We start from the raw sequence: 17,389 nt of genomic DNA on the forward strand, positions 1-17,389 counted from the left end.
CTGCGGCGACGTGAATTGACAAGTGACCTTTTTTTTTTCCTGTCTGTCTATCTCGCTTGCTCTTTCTCTTCCCCTCTCTCCCTTTCTTTCTGCGTGTCTTTCGCGCAAAGCCAACGGTGTATCGCATCACGACGCACACTCGTACAACAGATATACACAAACTCGTGCGACTCGCCATTCATACGATTCCGACTCGCTTCCCATGAAGCAAGAGACAAGGTATCCCGTGTGATCTCTAGAGCTGCCACTCGTATAGACCAGACTGGAGTCGGACGGTCCGTCTTCCGCGCACTCTCTCAGACACAACATCTAATATATTCGCCGGTCGTGGGTCAATTTTGTCACTTTCTTCGAGGTTAGCCAAGTCCTCGTTCTTTCAGACTCGCATGATTCCCAGCTACAACTGAGAGACTATTTTGATGCACATACATCGGAAAATGGTGAAGCTGGAATACATGGAGAAGGAGATGAACGCCAGCCTTCCCCCTCCTCACTCCACCCCCGTTCCACCTCCGCTCCAGAGGAGTAAAGGGTTGTTCTCCGTGGAGAGCATGTTGTCTCCGAAGGAGGCGGGAACCATCGGGGTCCATCACCAGCACCCCACTCTTCAGCATCCCATCCTGACCAAAATTCACGATCCAGTCAGGATGGATTCACCGCCAGCCAGCAAACAAGCCATGCCAGATTCTTTCCCCTCTCGTCTCGATCTCCATCACCATCAGAACCAGCACCAGACCGAGCTGCCCGAACAGGACGACGAGGAGCAGGAAGTCGACGTCGAGTCAAAGATTGACGACGACCAGAAAATGAGCGACGACGATGTGGAAGGAGAAAAACCAGACAAGGAGAGTGAGAAGGACGAGAAGGAGGAAGGGAATGATGGAGAGAAGAAAGAAGGAGACGGAAACTCGACTGCAAACAGCGTGCCGAGAAACAAGTATGGGGAAAAACCTCCTTTTAGCTACAACGCTCTTATCATGATGGCAATTCGCTCGAGTCCGGAGAAAAGACTAACTCTGAATGGCATTTACGAGTACATCATGACAAACTTTCCCTATTATCGTGAAAATAAGCAGGGCTGGCAGAACTCTATTCGTCACAATCTCAGTCTCAACAAGTGTTTTGTGAAAGTTCCGCGACATTACGATGACCCCGGCAAAGGCAACTATTGGATGCTGGATCCCTCCAGTGATGACGTGTTCATCGGGGGAACCACGGGCAAGCTCCGGCGGCGATCGACCTCGGCATCCCGTAATCATCGTCTCGCTCAGCTGAAACGTGGTGTTCCATACATGCATGGTGGATTTCCTTTTCCATTCAGAACGGACAAGCCTTACCCTATGTACTGGCCTTCCAGCCCTCTACTACCGTACCCCCATCACCCTCATCCAAACCATGCTACTCTGAGATGTGATGTACCGGGGTCTGCTGGGGCGGCAGCAGCGGCTGCGGCCATCACGGCCGAGCGCCTATCGGCGGAACGGCTGTCCGCCGCGGCGGCGGCAGCTGCTCATTGTGACTCTTCCGCTCTATTCACGGGCAGTCACCCGCTACCGAAGCCCGTGCCCGGTCACGGCTTCTCTGTGGAGAGGCTTCTAAGTCAGCATGAATCTCCGTACACCTTACCTCCGACGGCGGCACGGTTAGCTTCACCCAACTCAGCCGTAGCAGTGGCAGCCGCAGCAGCAGCTGCTGGCATCATGTACCCTGGTCTGCCGCAACTCCAGGTAAGCTCCTCGAGCGACTCGCCAAACGCTGCTGGTTGCTGCTACCCTCATTTATCCTACTCCCAATCCATCCCCTCCGGCTCACCGTATGCTGATCTCTACTCAGCAGGCTTTCCTCATCGACTACCCGTCTTCCCTCCCGGAATGTTCCCCGTGTCGGCGGTACCACAAACACCACCTATTCACGGCAAGTAACTCTGCATCTGTACCGTATTTGTGCTTGCAATATGTAAACAGACTGAACTCATTTGGCAATGATGCTTGGGAAAGACTTGTGTGGTAGACCGTTGAAGCTCCAGTTTGCACAACGCTCACCTTTTCTAGATGGTCATGGACTCGTCTATATAAATGCAATCCGGGTATAACTTGATACTTTGGTATAATTGGTAAATGCCGAAATATGTCGCGATACATATACGTAAAACTGATGATTTTAACGTGTCTCTCTACTTGTGTCATTTTCAAAAGTAAATTGCAGGCAACTTTGCTGTGCTTGACAATCTAGTGGAGGAACTTATGTGCACATTTTGGTGTTTGTTACGTAGAGTGACTTTGAGATTAGATTACACTCAGTCTAAAATGCTCTCTGGAAACACTTGTAGGTTTCAAGGATTACGTTTTACTGTCCTATCTGAACATTGTGTGTCACCTTGCCAAAATAGACAGGGTTCATATAATGTCAGTGTCACAAACTATCATAAGTATGGTGAAACTTGTACATGAAAGCTCATATGAGATGAGCGATAGAATATTCAGGGCGTTTTTCTACCCGTCTACTTTACCTTAGTCAAAGCAAATTGTATTAATTCCAGAAACAGGGCTCAAAAGTTCAAAAGTTCATGTCATTTAGTATTATTATTATTCCCGGTTACCCATAAAAAAGTTTTTGTTTGCGTAGTTTCGCATACGATCATTCCATTATGCGAACCTGAATTAGAAGGCAACTCCCTTTAAGCAAAATGGGTTCAATAACAAACGACCGAAAAATAGTAATCAAAGCTGATATCAACACTGCGATACTGATTCATGGTTGTTTGTAACACATTCTGTTGTTCTCGATTCAAACGAACTCTTAAAGATCGTGCTGAGTGCGTGTCTATGGCGGGACTAGTTAGCACAACTTGATAGTATCTGTCAAGTTTCTACTACACGCACTTTTGGGGTTTTTGTTGAAATGAATGTATAATATCATTTAAAGAGTTTGCTCAAAATTTGTAAATGGAGTTCGCAACAAGCGATGCATGATACCTAATAGAGTAAATAGGCTGTAACATGTGTTACTCTCAGAGAACTTTCTATTGAATATTATATCAAAGTTGAGTTATATACAACTGTTTTTCGTCGTCTTTTAACCTCCAGAGTTCTTAAGTTAATACCGTTTAACCTTACCTGCTGAAATCAACTGCCCTGCTGGTGTTAAATGATGACACTTGTAAAGTTGATATCAATTGAAATAAAAAAAGCCTCTTAATTCAGTGCTGTGGAGTAATTGTTCATGCGACAAATTGATTTCTTGGTTATTAAATATCGATAATTATAATCAAATGTTCCACATGAGTTATATCTGCCAAATAAGTTATATCTTTATTGATATCAAAATACGTGAACTCATTCCATTGTTTTCCACATGGGAAACCTTGCCCGAGTGTTTGCTGATTCCTGTGTTACTTTCTGGAAATCATAATGTTTCATACTTTACTTTTCTTGATGAAGTACTCAGCGAATACACATTAGTGCCAATATTTTCTGACGTCACACCATGGGTTATTAAGGGGAAATTGACTTGATTATCTCATATTATCATCGGGTTGTATAAAAGGTTATACCTATTCGGCAATTCCATGTTCATTGTAATTACAAAAGATATTTATTTTAAGTGAAGTTTCTTTCAGATCTGTTCATATCTGATTAGGCATTTGACAATCATATTTTGTACTGATGCAACCTCTGACAATCTATTATTCAAATCAACTCAAGATTCCTGCGAAGGAATCTTTGCAAACAAAGTTAACAGCCCTATGACAATCAAATATTTCTAAAGACTGAGGGCGAATTAGTGCTATTCCTCGACATATCGTTGTAAATTGTGGACGTTGTCCGTGTGCAGTTCTGTCGACATGGTTTTTAACTACAGGTGTTGTGATAGCTACAAGTAATTTTACTTCTTGAATGATTCTGTGCAATATGGTGAATGTTTTTGCAGACAAATTCTTAACGCCATGCATGTATGCATGAGGCCCTGGAAGGTTTGCATGCAGTAAGTCTGATATCTGCAAAACAAATCTTGTGTAATATCATTTCTGATTTTTGTTTCGATTGTAAATGGCCTTTGCTGACCGAGAGACCGTAAGCTGCATAGTTTGAAAAGACTTCTTCTATAATTCCTTGATTCTATCAAGCTTCGCGGATAACTGTTGTGAAATTAACATGTAAAAAGAAGAGATCATGTGTTGAAATCCTTTTGGCTTCTTTTTTACTGTATGTATGTGAGACGTAAAATCACGTGAGTGCTTCTGTTACGTAGGAAGAAACACGTGATTTTAAATTCGGCATCTACAAGACTTAAAAAAAAAAGAATTGCGTGTTCTAATTAGCTGAAAATACTTTCTGTTCATACAAATTCTATGTGGTGGGTTACGGCATCTTCTTACACTCTGGTAGATTTTATTGCTGTTGCTGTTAAAGTCTCGCTCCATGAGAAATGTTCAATCTAATATTCCTTCTGTTCATCCGTGGATAAGATAATTGTTGTATTGAAGTGATTTTGCCTGAAGACAATCAACCATACATGTAAAAAGAACTTTAAATGAAATATTAAAAACCGTTAAATTGATTGTATCATACAATGAATCATGATGTTCATCGTGTATTTCAATATTAGTATCTAATCGGGAATTTAGAGAAGGATGAAATGTGTTAGGTATGGACGATGATGATTGTGCTCATGATGTGATGATAATGATGATTTTATCCTTGATGATAGCGTGAAGTAGATAAATTACGTCTTGAGATGCATATTACACTGTTTCGCACATAATTCTATCAACAATCAATGAAATTATGACAATTATGAGCAACATCAATGACAAAGATAAGGAACAGAACGAAGATCTCCGCTAGGGTAGCCTGAAGAGTGATGCCAAGTATGATGATGATGATGATGGTGATGATGACTTGATTATTGTTGATCACAGTGATGATATGATGATGATAACGATTAATGATGACAGAAACAGGTTAATGACGGTGTCGAGCGATTGATGGTGATCGTGAGAGTGACCTCGGCAACGATGATGCTTGACAGGCCTCATAAGTGTTCTCCATGCGGACAGACTTTTTGAATTTTTGCCTTGCTAAAAAGCCTGATGGTATCGCAACAACCGCGTCCACAGAGGGAGAACCCTTAAAACTGTGGAAAACCACAATACCCAAAACTTCCCCCGGTAAATCTTCCCTTTGGGTACGTAGTACACTTGTCAATTATCCGCAAACGCTCGAAGAATGACGAACAAGAAAACGGGCTTTTTCTTCGTGCTTGTTGGTCTACATGATCACATGCAGCTCAGAGCTCACAATTGCTTGTGCCGTACTAATCCATGCACGCGGGGATAGACCAGCCCCAAGCATCGCCACGGCTCAACTTCGGGGCTTCATGTGGCGCTGTGTTGATGTTTACTGTTGATGAGAATAAAGGCAGTAAACAATCGCTTTCTCCTAAATCATGTCCCCTTTGTACAACACCTTAATTGAAACGCCGTAGTGGGGCAAATTGTTCCCTCTCCACCCCCCCCCCCATTCTTCTTACACTAGACTCTACTATCAATAGTGTCTGTGAATATTGAAAAGGGGCTGTTTGACTATTTCTTCAACGCATCCAAATCTACAGTGAAAGTGAGATGTCTGTTTCTATTACAAGTGAATTGAGGCGAAAATTGCCTCTCTTACGCCGAAGTCCGGTCCTATATCATTAATCTTTTCTCGATAATAACCCACGTCTGATTGAACACTAGTGTGTAAGCCCCATTAGAAAGACTGTTTGGGATTCGAAGGGGGTGTTTTTGTTAGGAATCCGTTATCCTTCAGCCTCCCCGGAACTGGAACTATTAAGGTTTATAGATACCTGCGGGGAGCAACAATCAATCAGTCATTTTTAGCAGACGCTGAAACACACATTAGGTAAAAGAAACACTAATCAAAGAACGAACACGATTTCGAACATGCATGCTTTTTAAAACTCTTCAACGCGTGAAGATAATTTCTAAAGAAGAACAATTTGTGTTAAAATAACAAAGAATGTTTATGAGACACACGTGGATATAAAATTTTAATGATATATATATATATATATATATATATATATATATATATATATATATATATATATATATATACACATTGTATAGAGGAGAAAAAGAGAGTGTGAGTGAGAGAGAGAGAGAATGAAAAATTGTGTCTTATTGATTTTGTTAAAGGTCTTATTTACCATTTTGCAGATGAACAAGAATCCAGCTTTAGTGCTTCAAAATAGTTCTAAAATGTGAGTTAAAGATAGAAACAACCGATGTAAAAGTGTTAACCAGTATAATCCATGTTAAGAATTGTCAAATAAATACAAAACGTGAACAAAAGTTATAAAAACATTGTTTATAGAATAAATCGTCTACAGTTATGGCTCATTGAGAAAAATAACGATATATCTCCTTATACTTTAGGCTTTATTGCGCAGCTTTTATATGGTAGGATGTTTTCTGATACAACTTATCTACACATTATGCATCAAATGTGACGAACTTTATTTTTAATCACTGCTCCCAATGGTAAACAATACCTTTGATATTTTGGACGGCAATATTAAGAAGTGGTCATCAAGACCATTTTCTAAACTTCAGTTACATTTAATCTTTAACAAGTGGTTCTGATTCTTTCTTGAAGTCAGGGAATCTTCAAAACTGCAGAAGAGCTCCTTGTTTTTCTTTAACCCTTTGTGTCCAACCAACAGAAGTCGCTGTCCAATACGAAGAGGTCTGACATATCAAATTATCACATTTGATTTGTCTCTCTTTAACACAAAAAATAAAAAAGAACATACGTTTATGCAGATGATTAAAAGTTATTTAAGAGAAAGATTTTGATCAATGAAGGGGGGGGGGTTCATAACCTTTCTAATCAACGCTTGGCTCTGATTTGCAGGTGGAAAATCAAGAAAGTAGAATTTTACTTTTGAGATGAGGCTGGGAGACGAGCAATGTCATAACTAACAGACTGCGCAGTTCGTATCCCGGGTCCGGGAGAGTGAAACGCTAATAGCTGCGATTGTGTTCCGCTAAAAATGAGGTAGAAAGAATTTTTTCGTATCATGTTAATTTGGCTTATGACGACATAATGCGTGTGTTAGATTGGTGTTATTTCATTGTAAGACTGCACTGTCTTATCACTGCAAATTGGCAAAGTTCAGAGACTTATAATTCATACTAATTGTAAATTTACGAATATCTTGGTACTAGGGTAACGAGCAGAACTTCAGGGAGCTAGTTTGCCGTTTGCATCGTATCTGCAATCATCGTAAATTTACTGTAAACCTTTCGTTTACAGTAAATGTGAAGCAATATTAGGGTAGCTAAATCACCCTTCTTTATGGAACAAATCATGGAGCTATAACACATGTACTGTATATAGCTCCATAGTGACTCTTTATCTTCTGTGCACTCGACTAAATTTGACGCATATTGCGAGACTTACAATTCTGGGAATGATGTGTCAAATACCAATTTCTCTATCATTTTGATGTTTGTCTGTTGCTGTTGAGGCGGTGAATAATTTTACACATTTCGGTAATATAACGAATAATGTGTTTAATCAATCACAGTTCTGAGGGCACAAAATACGACGCTTTATCTTTAGTACCATGATTGGAAGGAAATTAGCTTTTTCGCACGGGAAATACAGCGCGTCTACCTCATTTTTTTCCCCAATTCGTTTCTTTTGTCACTGCTCGATGTTGCTCTGTATTTGCTAATTGTACAAAGAGATAGGTTGATTAAGAACAAAGTGACTATTTGTTCTTTAGTGCCCATGCACCCCTCATTTTTCAATCTCTCGCATGAGCGCGAACACTTGATCCGCGTCACAAGTTAGATTCACCGCCAATGCTCGACCACGCTTGTATTGACAGAGTCTGTATGGGGCGCGCTTCCAATCGTGTATGGGAACCGTACTCGGGAAGAATATACACGGTAGGCCTCTCTTGTTCTCTTTACCTTTTAAGGCTATTTAGTCACAAAATTAACAAAGTTTGCAATCAAATTCTGACATGACGTCTCGCACCATAGCTTGATAATTTCATGGGAGGATGTCTCAGCATACAGTTCTCGTCCGATGAACTCCATGAAAAGATGGTTGCCAATGCATCAAACACTCTCTGTAGCTTGAAAAAAGAAAAGATACCGCGTTCTCTCACGAGGACCAGACAGCAAGGATGAAAGGAGGGAGGTTTCATCATCAAATTATCTTCAGACTGCCTCACTTTAAGAAAAGATCAGATTCCACTGAATTCATCAAATTAAAAGCTAATCAAACGCAGGGAGCCTTTATGGTGTTGTGAAATTAAGGCTGCTTATTGCCGTAATAAATGTATGCATAATAAAGATTGAATAAGCTTCATTGAATAAAAAAAAAAAAACTGAATTGAGAGTCTGTTGACACCCAGGCTTCGGTAGATAGGTTAAAGTTCTGAGCAGAGAGAGAAAAAAACGAGAAAAAAAAAAAGATTGACATTAGTCTCGACAAATGAGAAGGCAAGACAAAAAACGGCATGGGGCAAAAACAGTATTTATCAAATAAATGGAGCTTTTCTATAAAAAAAACAAAAAAAAAACAAACAACAACAACAACGAAAAATGGAAAAAACGTCTGTAACCGTTTCTATTTTCTTTTTTTTTTCAGAATCTCTTTGCTTTTGTATACATTATAAGAACATGATTATTTCTCCCCAAGTCAACGTTGTTATTTCCAAGATGCTATTAATGTATCATAATGTAAGAAATAATAATTGTACTGTAATGATATCAGCTTGCTACTGCTTTCTGTGAATATCTACATTTTCTTGACGTGCATAATGGAAATGAAAATGGCAAAGAGATATTTAGTATGTTAAGTGTGTCGTATGTGTCGATCGGTGAGGCCTTCAAAGGAACAACAACAACATAATCCGGAGAAAATAGCGAGGCACTGTAGTAAGTGAAACTATGATGAAAATGAAATACTTTCAATGTACTTATAATTTCAGCTTTTAGCAAGAGACTGCTCCGAAAACAAACCAGATCTCATACCTTTTTTTTTTTTTTAGCTGCCATAATCATTGCCAACAAAGTTGTTGTTGTAATTTTTTAGCTGAGTTTAAAAGACGGTATATGCGTAAAGAGGAAGGTACTAGTAGTTGAAGCAAGTAGACTAGATTGAAGACGATATTGTACTGCTGGTTCGATTGCCTGCTCATTGGTGTGATTTTTCTTCCGACTATCACTATAGTAACAGGACATCAGCTGCCAATTTAAGTCTTGTAGTGTACATCATGTCCCGTTACATTGCGCTGCTGTTTTAGACTTCCTAGGTGTATATCTACATTTTTCTTATTGAAAGCACGATATCTAATTAATGCAATGATTGCATGTGTGTTATTATTTTTTTTTTAGTAGGCTACACACCCACAGAAAATCAGATCATCTGTCTCCATGCTCTTTGAAGATTTTTTATTCATTTATTTATTTTTTTTTTTAATTTGAGAGAGAGGACAATGCGTATCGTGGCCAATCAGCATTCCCCTGAGGCAGAGGTCAACGATTAAACTAAAATATCATGGGTGATAAAAAATTCCGTTTATTGATAATGTTTGTTTATTTGTTTGTTTGCTTGCTTGTTTATTTGATTGATTGTTCTTGATGGCTACAATTTGTTTAGATGAAAACATGACTATCCCTGCGAGATGAAAATTACAAACTTGGTGAAATACACCGACTACAGCCTACAGGTCATTCATACGATGGTGTACGTAGTCTCGCGTCTAGACGGTAAATCACCTTCGTGTACAATTACACATGGCCTCAAGCGAACCTTTATAGTCTCGACGAACTACCGAGGGGGTCTGTACTGATGAGGTTATTTACGAGCCTAACATAACAGTGTGACAAATTGTATGCTACCAGAGTAGACGTAATTATGATTTGCATCTCCAATAATTGAATTCGGTTGCACCTACTTTATGCTAGACTAAATTACAATGAATGGATGCTTGAAAAGTACAATAATAGGGGTGGCGAGTGCCGGTGATAAACATTATGGAACAGCGATCTAAATGTCTTAGTGTAGCCAATTATATTTATATATCACCCAGACATCACAATGCTATGAATACTTTTTGACACTTGAGGATATTCCATACTGTTCCCTGAGGTTTGCCAATTATGAGAGAAGCTAGGGAAATAGTAAATCTTTGATAACAAGATATACAGCTTTATACCATGTAAAATCACGTGGAATCTGAACTGATATTCTTGGATCACTTATAAAGGGTCAAATAATTGTTTTCGCATCAAAATTTTTGTCTTTCCATTCAATTTGTCCACACAAGAAGACACAGCATCAGCATCGATTCATAGCCTTTGTCTCCATGGTAACCGACAATGCTATAGCCATGTCCTGTTCAAGTCTTTCTTCAGTGAAGTTTCACGACAATGAACCTCTACACAGAGCAATGTTACATCGGCGCTTGTTTTTGTTTCTGGGGTTGTTTCTGGGTGAGAGGGGGACAAGTATGGTCTATCACGGTGAAGGTTTAGATAGACGTCATTAGGCTTACAAGAGTACATACAACCTTTTTCACTATGTCAGCTACTCTTACTTTATAACCCTGCCACCTATACTGTCCCACACCCTTTCCAGTTTAGCTTCATGGACAAGCTGCTTTTGAAATCATATCTTCAAGATTCAAGGTTCAAGAGTGACTTCTTACTTACTTAGTTGTCTCCATGATAATGGTAAGTGCAAATGAATTTATACATCGAATGCCCGATACCCTTAAGTAATGATCTACAAGGTATCATCCGATAACAGAAATTACGTACTTAATTTGCGACTTCTGAGTAGTAGTTTATTGTTTACTTTAGACATTGTAGTCATTTCTATCATTTACTCTTCTTCTCTGTAATCATCTAAAGTCTTTGTTTGTTTTGTTTTACTTTTTTTTTTCAAATTGAAACTTATTGTTACTTTGATTATCCGCTATCTTGATAATTTTGACTGTCCAAGATTTTTCTTGAAGTAACTAAAAAGTAGAAGCAGATATTGTAAAGTTTTATTCATATACTTACACAATTCATGATACGATAGGTAATCCTTTGATACTCACTCTATCTGCTGTAATTTCTGACTTTTGTCACATTTCCTTGACATCTTTTTTCAACAATCGATAAAAACTAAGAAACAATAATCAGTTCACCTTTGATCCAGCCATATAAACAGTGTCATGTGTCAACACGCATCTTTCTTTCGGGCAACATATCGTCTGCGTTCGAACTTGAGTTTGTTGTCTCATCACATAATAAAATGCAGTTTTGCTTCTTCATTGTTACAATTTCCTTCTATTGTCAGAATTTGCTCAATGAAACGTGGATAGAGAAGTTTAGAGGGAAGAAGATAGGTCATGGTCGGCCAAAACTGTCTTTTTGATGAACCATCTCTTTGGCGCGGGGGTAGTAACACAAAACCTCCTCCACGAACAGCTGATCGTTGTGGTCGTCTGCGTGGACAGTACCCGAGCAAAGATAATGTAGGTTATACGGTTGTCACGTGCATGAAATCAGAGCACGATGTCGTGTTAGACACCGAGTTCGACTGTCTCGGTTCTACAGGAGCCATCTTCAAATTTATGAAGTTCTTCCGTCGAGATGTTTTCATTGCAACTGATTGACAAAATCAAAATTTGTCAATCAGTTGCAAGGAGCCATCTTGTCTTCTTAACACGCGATTTTGATGAATATACACATTACACTATTACATACACTATTCTACGTACAGTCCTTTCTTCAACCCCCTACGAAACATCAAAGAACCACAAAATGTTGATAATAGTTAACATCCGTACATGAAGGCAGCCTCATCTTTCTGGGGCATTCGCTTTAATACAATGTTGTCCGGCAAAAACCTTGCTGCGCCTGAGGTATCGTCGTTCTTGAGCATATTATGTGTCTGGTCCAGTTTGTTTGTGTTTATTTGTTTATTCCTTCTTTGTTTCCTCTCTTTTCTTTTCTTGTCTGCAAAAAAACCAGCTTCGTTACCGATGTCAATTAATTAAAACTCATTCAGCCTCGAAGAAGGCGTGGGATTCTTTTGTCAATTGGCATGGCTGCCTAGGTAGTTTAATGTTTTTTGCCATTTTGCCTGTGTATTGAGCTCATTTAGCTCTCATAATAGTATTTGATGCATAATGTGTCACCCAATATTTCTTTCGTCATTTGTTCTTTTAGGCAGTGACATAATCTTGAACTCACTAACTTCCTTATTTTGAATGCCATGCATTTGTACAGACAATGGTTTTAAGTGTTAGGAAAAAATAAACAAATGCAACAATAAGAAAGACGCAGCCATCTAAGACATAGGAGGTTTAGAAATGTTTGGAAGGTTTAGATTTATCTCAGTTTTGTATGTGTGCGTGCGTCGGTGTGTCTGTGTGTGGAACAATGCGATGTCGTTCTATAGCATTGGACATGGAACGGAGAAACACAAAACCGGCTTATTTGCTTTAGCTCTCTAAACGTTTCACAAGTTTGGCGGGGGTGGCGCTTTTCACCAAGTAAGTCGCTTTGTGGTCGGATGAAACAATTATTGAACGTTGTTTCCCCATCCGTACCGTATTTACATTGCCAATGAATGAGTGCTGAATGGTATGTTTTGTCTTAATGTTTTTGTATGCTTCATGTCACTTGTTTGGAAATATGCCATCAATTTTTCATAGACAAAAAAAAAAATCAAGCCCCTTCAAAGAAGATTGTGCAAATAAAACATGAATGCCAATCTGCGAAGTGCTGTTCGAAGAAAGACCCCCACCCCCTCCCCCACCCCCACCCCGCGCACCCACAATACGCACCTCTTGCTTCTACAACATACGTTTTATTCTGCCGGAGTAAAGACTACATTTTTCAAACGGAATTACAGTCGTTTTTCCAGTGAGTTTGTTATTGTTTCATTTTGCTGCACTCTGCTTGGTATTAAGTCTATAAGCATGACATCGTGAAATAGTCAAGTTGATTGCTCAAAACGAAATGATTTCAAATAAAAAGCACTCGCCTCTTTTCTATATTGTATTCTATTTTTCAATTGAGTTTGAATATAATGTACTTGAAATGTGGATACGGATATAGATGCGGCACAAAAATGTTGGCCATGCTTGTTACTGTGGTGTAACAACCTGTCGTTGTAATTCTATACACACAAACAAACACAAAACACACACAAATACCCACAAACACACACATGTACACACATGTACATAAACACAAAAGCATACACATACATAAACACTATTTGCAGTCCTATTCTTTGTCTATTTGTCTATTAGCTTTGTCTATCAGAATCTCGTCACATCTGCGGACAATAAATGCCAAAGCCAAACAAATATTAATATTTGCTAAATTGTTCGGAAAACATCCACGCCTGTTTGGTAAATTAGGCAGAAAGAAATATTCATAGTTTTCAGATCTGACACGAAAAATATGCCGCAAAGTGATATTCGTTCCAGTAAACACGGGTTTACGAAGAGAGTAGAAATTTAGGAGACGCGACTTCCTTCGCTAGATAGTAGGGGACAGCTGAGTTCACACGACCGCCGGTGCACCGGGCCTCCGGGACCGGCATCGGCGCAGCGGCCTCGTCTCGGTTACCTGGTCAGCAGATAAGATACGAATGCGCTTGCCTTTAGCGGCGCTCAGTTATGGCGCAGTCTGCCGTCTTGTGCTATTGTGACGGGAACAATGAAGGAGCATTTTGCCACCAAAAACTACCCATTACCCCCGAATCGACTGACCTATTTTGGCGACGGTTTTCATGATACCAGCAGATGCATAAAAGAAAACTGAACCTATGCAATATTTTGTTCAAAGTTTAAGCTTTTGTTTTTATGAACGTTTGAAAAGAGAGACTATTATGACTCGATTGCAGTCAAGATTTGAATGAAAAAAAAAACACACAACAACAATATATCGCGATCAAAAGACCAATGACATGTTTGTTGTCGGCTCCCCCACCCTCCATCCCCACCCCAAAAGGGAAAAATTCCACCAACAATTCTGACAAACTGAGATCAGCAAACGAGACAATCACGACTGTCATCTTAGTCTCATACCGAAACTGACCTCATTCCTCATTGGGTAAATTTTTGAAAATTCTGTTCCTACAGACTGCAAAAATACATACTGAAATAGATAATCATTCATTTCGAAACAGTCTGTCTTTTCTACAGGTATGTTTCAATGATACTGAATACATTACAAAGACAAATATTGCTGATTACAGACAGATTTTCATCAATAGCTAAATATTTTGTACACTGTTGAAGCAAAGATTCTTAAACTACTTTGTTGATTTTTGTATACTGTTTGTAAAATGAATATGCATATAAAATACGTTTGTTCGTTTGCCATTTCGCCGTTAAAATCACCAAAGAAAGATGTAAATATGAGCAAAATTACATAGTATATCGAAAACATATATAATTATGATGCCAAAAATCATGCAATAGTGTACAAAACAGGTTATATGGTTCAGCGAATTCGTATCTGTATCTGTGCTTGACATTGTCATTTCACTTAATCGTTTATTCGTGTAAAGGGGTCATCACAAACAGAAAGAGTCAAATGGGGATGACACTGAGCATTTGGTTATTTGCTTTTATATATTTATCTCTTTTACCATCTCTTTGCAACAAAGCACTCGGGGAGTTGTGTGTTCGTAGAATTTTTGTTACTGCAATGCAGCAAAGGATGCGTCTACACGTTACATCCATACGATATAGTAAACACTACGTTTGTTGAGAAAAAAAAACGGGTTTGGAAAAAGAGAGCACTCCTTCGTATTTGTATTGTATGCATATGTAACATTCGTAACTACAGGAACCCTGTGATCATTATGACAAACAATAACAATTGATCTTCTCAGCTTCGGTATTTTCATTTTTATGATTACTTATTTCTTTCTTTTTTGTTACCATGACAAATTGTTCATTGTTTTTTTTTTAAATAATATCTCTCGTGCTTATACATTATATTGTATTCGAAGAAACTGTCCTTATCAGATAAATGAAAGACAAATCGACAACTTGTACCGCTTTAAATTATGTTTTCTTTTTCTTTGATGATGGAAATTAAACTATTGAATAAAATTGAATTGAAAGTGTTAATTCACAAATATAATAAAACTGTAACCATGACTTTAAAGGTCTTTACATTGGCAAAGGAAAAGTGCGTTTGTATCTGTCTGTGTTAGTATCTGTGTGTGTGTGTGTGTGTGTGTGTGTGTGTGTGTGTGTGTGTGTGTGTGTGTGTGTGTGTCTTTTTTATTTGATTCGGACAAATTTTGTTTACTCAGAGCTCTTCTCACGATGATATCTAAGTATGAGATTATGAGAAGACCGAGAGTTAATCAAACCGATTCAGACGGAGGTTTAACACAGCATGTAGCGAGACTCTGTTTGTTTTGCAGTGCTGAGGTGACGGGATAGTGAATTTGTATAAATAGTTATAATTTCTCCCACAAAAGATGGGCACAGCAGCAACAAGTGAAGAGCCGACGGCGCGTGAAGGTCACGGGAGCCAGAACCTCGGGGTATCCACCTCGCGTTGAGCACCCCACAATCACCCGTACCAAGTCCTCACTTACCACCATGAAGCACAATTGCTCAAATTACAGAAGATATTGTCCCCCTCTCTCTGATCAAATAGCTCGACATGATCGGGAACAAAGCATTATTTCACTATTTACTTTCCCAGCTTTGTGTCTGTACGATATGTATAACCATGATACGATTTCTTTTGTCCCTCTTAGATGTATGTCATCAAATATGGATTTGGTTTAATGATCCCATTGCTAAACCAGGCAGGTGTTTGAATTCACGGTTATAGTGGTTTACTCTTTGGCTATCGTTTCTGTTGGACTTTCCCAGGCCTATTCTAACGCTCACTTTGTGCTCGCTGGTGAGATTCAGCGTCGTGGCAAGAGTTATTGTGCAGAGTTTCAGGTAAAACTTAGCAGTGAGTCATGTGAACTCCCAATATAACTCCTATTCGCTCCAAGGGGTTTAAGAAAGATAACTTTCATCATGCCGATCAGGTCAGCTAGGTTTCTGAGAAAGTGTTACGCTTCCCCGTTGTTGATTGGTTTGCAAATGATCACTAACATGTCTTTAGGTGTGCAGTCGACATAATCACTTACTTATAACTCGAAGCAAATTGTAGCATTAAGTCCATGAGGAGAAAAACAGATTGACAGCGTAGTAAGTCACAAATAACATTTGGAAAGGAATTAAAGACGGCAAGATGTTGTGAGTGCGGTGACCATAAACCAAAATTGATAAGGTCATAACGCCATGGATGGGTTAGCATGTGATTGCATGAGATATAATGGCGCCACAGTCATGATAGTGTGGGAGATGTGTGCTGCATGTGTGACGTCAGGTAAAGCGCGTTTTTCCGGTTCCCATGGCGATTTCCATATCAATCGTATATCATTTTTCTCATTGGCAACTTTCGAACTTGTCTTGATGTATACAGGTGCTGTTTGATTGATTCTCTCGACGAATTCAAAAAATAAAAATCAGCCTTAAAAACTCTGAAGAATCATTGAAGAAATTATTTTTATCATTTACACTGACGAAAAAAGTACCTTCAAAATATTTCCGATCGTGATCACTATTTTCCCATATAGATTAAATTTTGCCACTATACTAATAGAAGAATAAGTAAAGGAACTTTATCATCATCATCATTGGAGACCTATTTGTATATGAAATGCCAATAGCATTTAAGTATTGCTTAAGTTTAAGAGATTTTTAGAGGAGAAGTATGTGAGATTGGGAAGAGTAAACTGTTATGCAAGTTCCGTGAAGCACAAATTGTGTTCATAATGGTCAACGGTGTTTTCCACTTGCATGAAGATACATGTAAATAGGGGGGAAAAAAGGAACAAAAATCACCTTCGACACGCACTGTATATCGTAACCATGGGTGTATAGCATGTAAAGGCGGGACATATTATTTGTCATAACAAGCTTCAAAGAAGGAACCTGCGTTTGATTCAATTACAAATGAGAGCGAGTAAGGGATGGAATGAAAATCTTTGTTATATACTAGTCAATACAATGGTGAAAAATGTTCATAGTTCACGTAGTCACGTGTTTTACTTCAACGAAATTGTGGTTATTCGCTCATAAAAAAGCGCATCTTAATCTCAGCTATAACTCTCGATTTCCAATGAAAATTGAAAGCTGATTTGCTTTTAAATATTTAACTGGCGACTAGTTGCAGCCATTTTTTCATCCAGGCTTGGCAAAATAAAGTGTTACATAAAATTTCTCAACATCATAGACTGGTTAGCTTTTACAATGGAGATAGGGAGAG

The 17,389-nt window shown here is 38.9% G+C and overlaps 1 protein-coding gene across 1 annotated transcript; it reads left to right on the forward strand.

The window, feature by feature from the left end:
* The first annotated feature begins 419 nt into the window (after positions 1-419).
* On the forward strand, positions 420-1,922 carry LOC140231997 (uncharacterized). The gene has a single exon (XM_072312152.1). It carries the CDS (start codon positions 420-422, stop codon positions 1,920-1,922), a length of 1,503 nt encoding a protein of 500 aa, XP_072168253.1.
* Positions 1,923-17,389: the final 15,467 nt, after the last annotated feature.

The sequence above is a fragment of the Diadema setosum genome, chromosome 1 (assembly GCF_964275005.1).
Source record: "Diadema setosum chromosome 1, eeDiaSeto1, whole genome shotgun sequence".
NCBI lineage: Eukaryota > Metazoa > Echinodermata > Echinoidea > Diadematoida > Diadematidae > Diadema > Diadema setosum.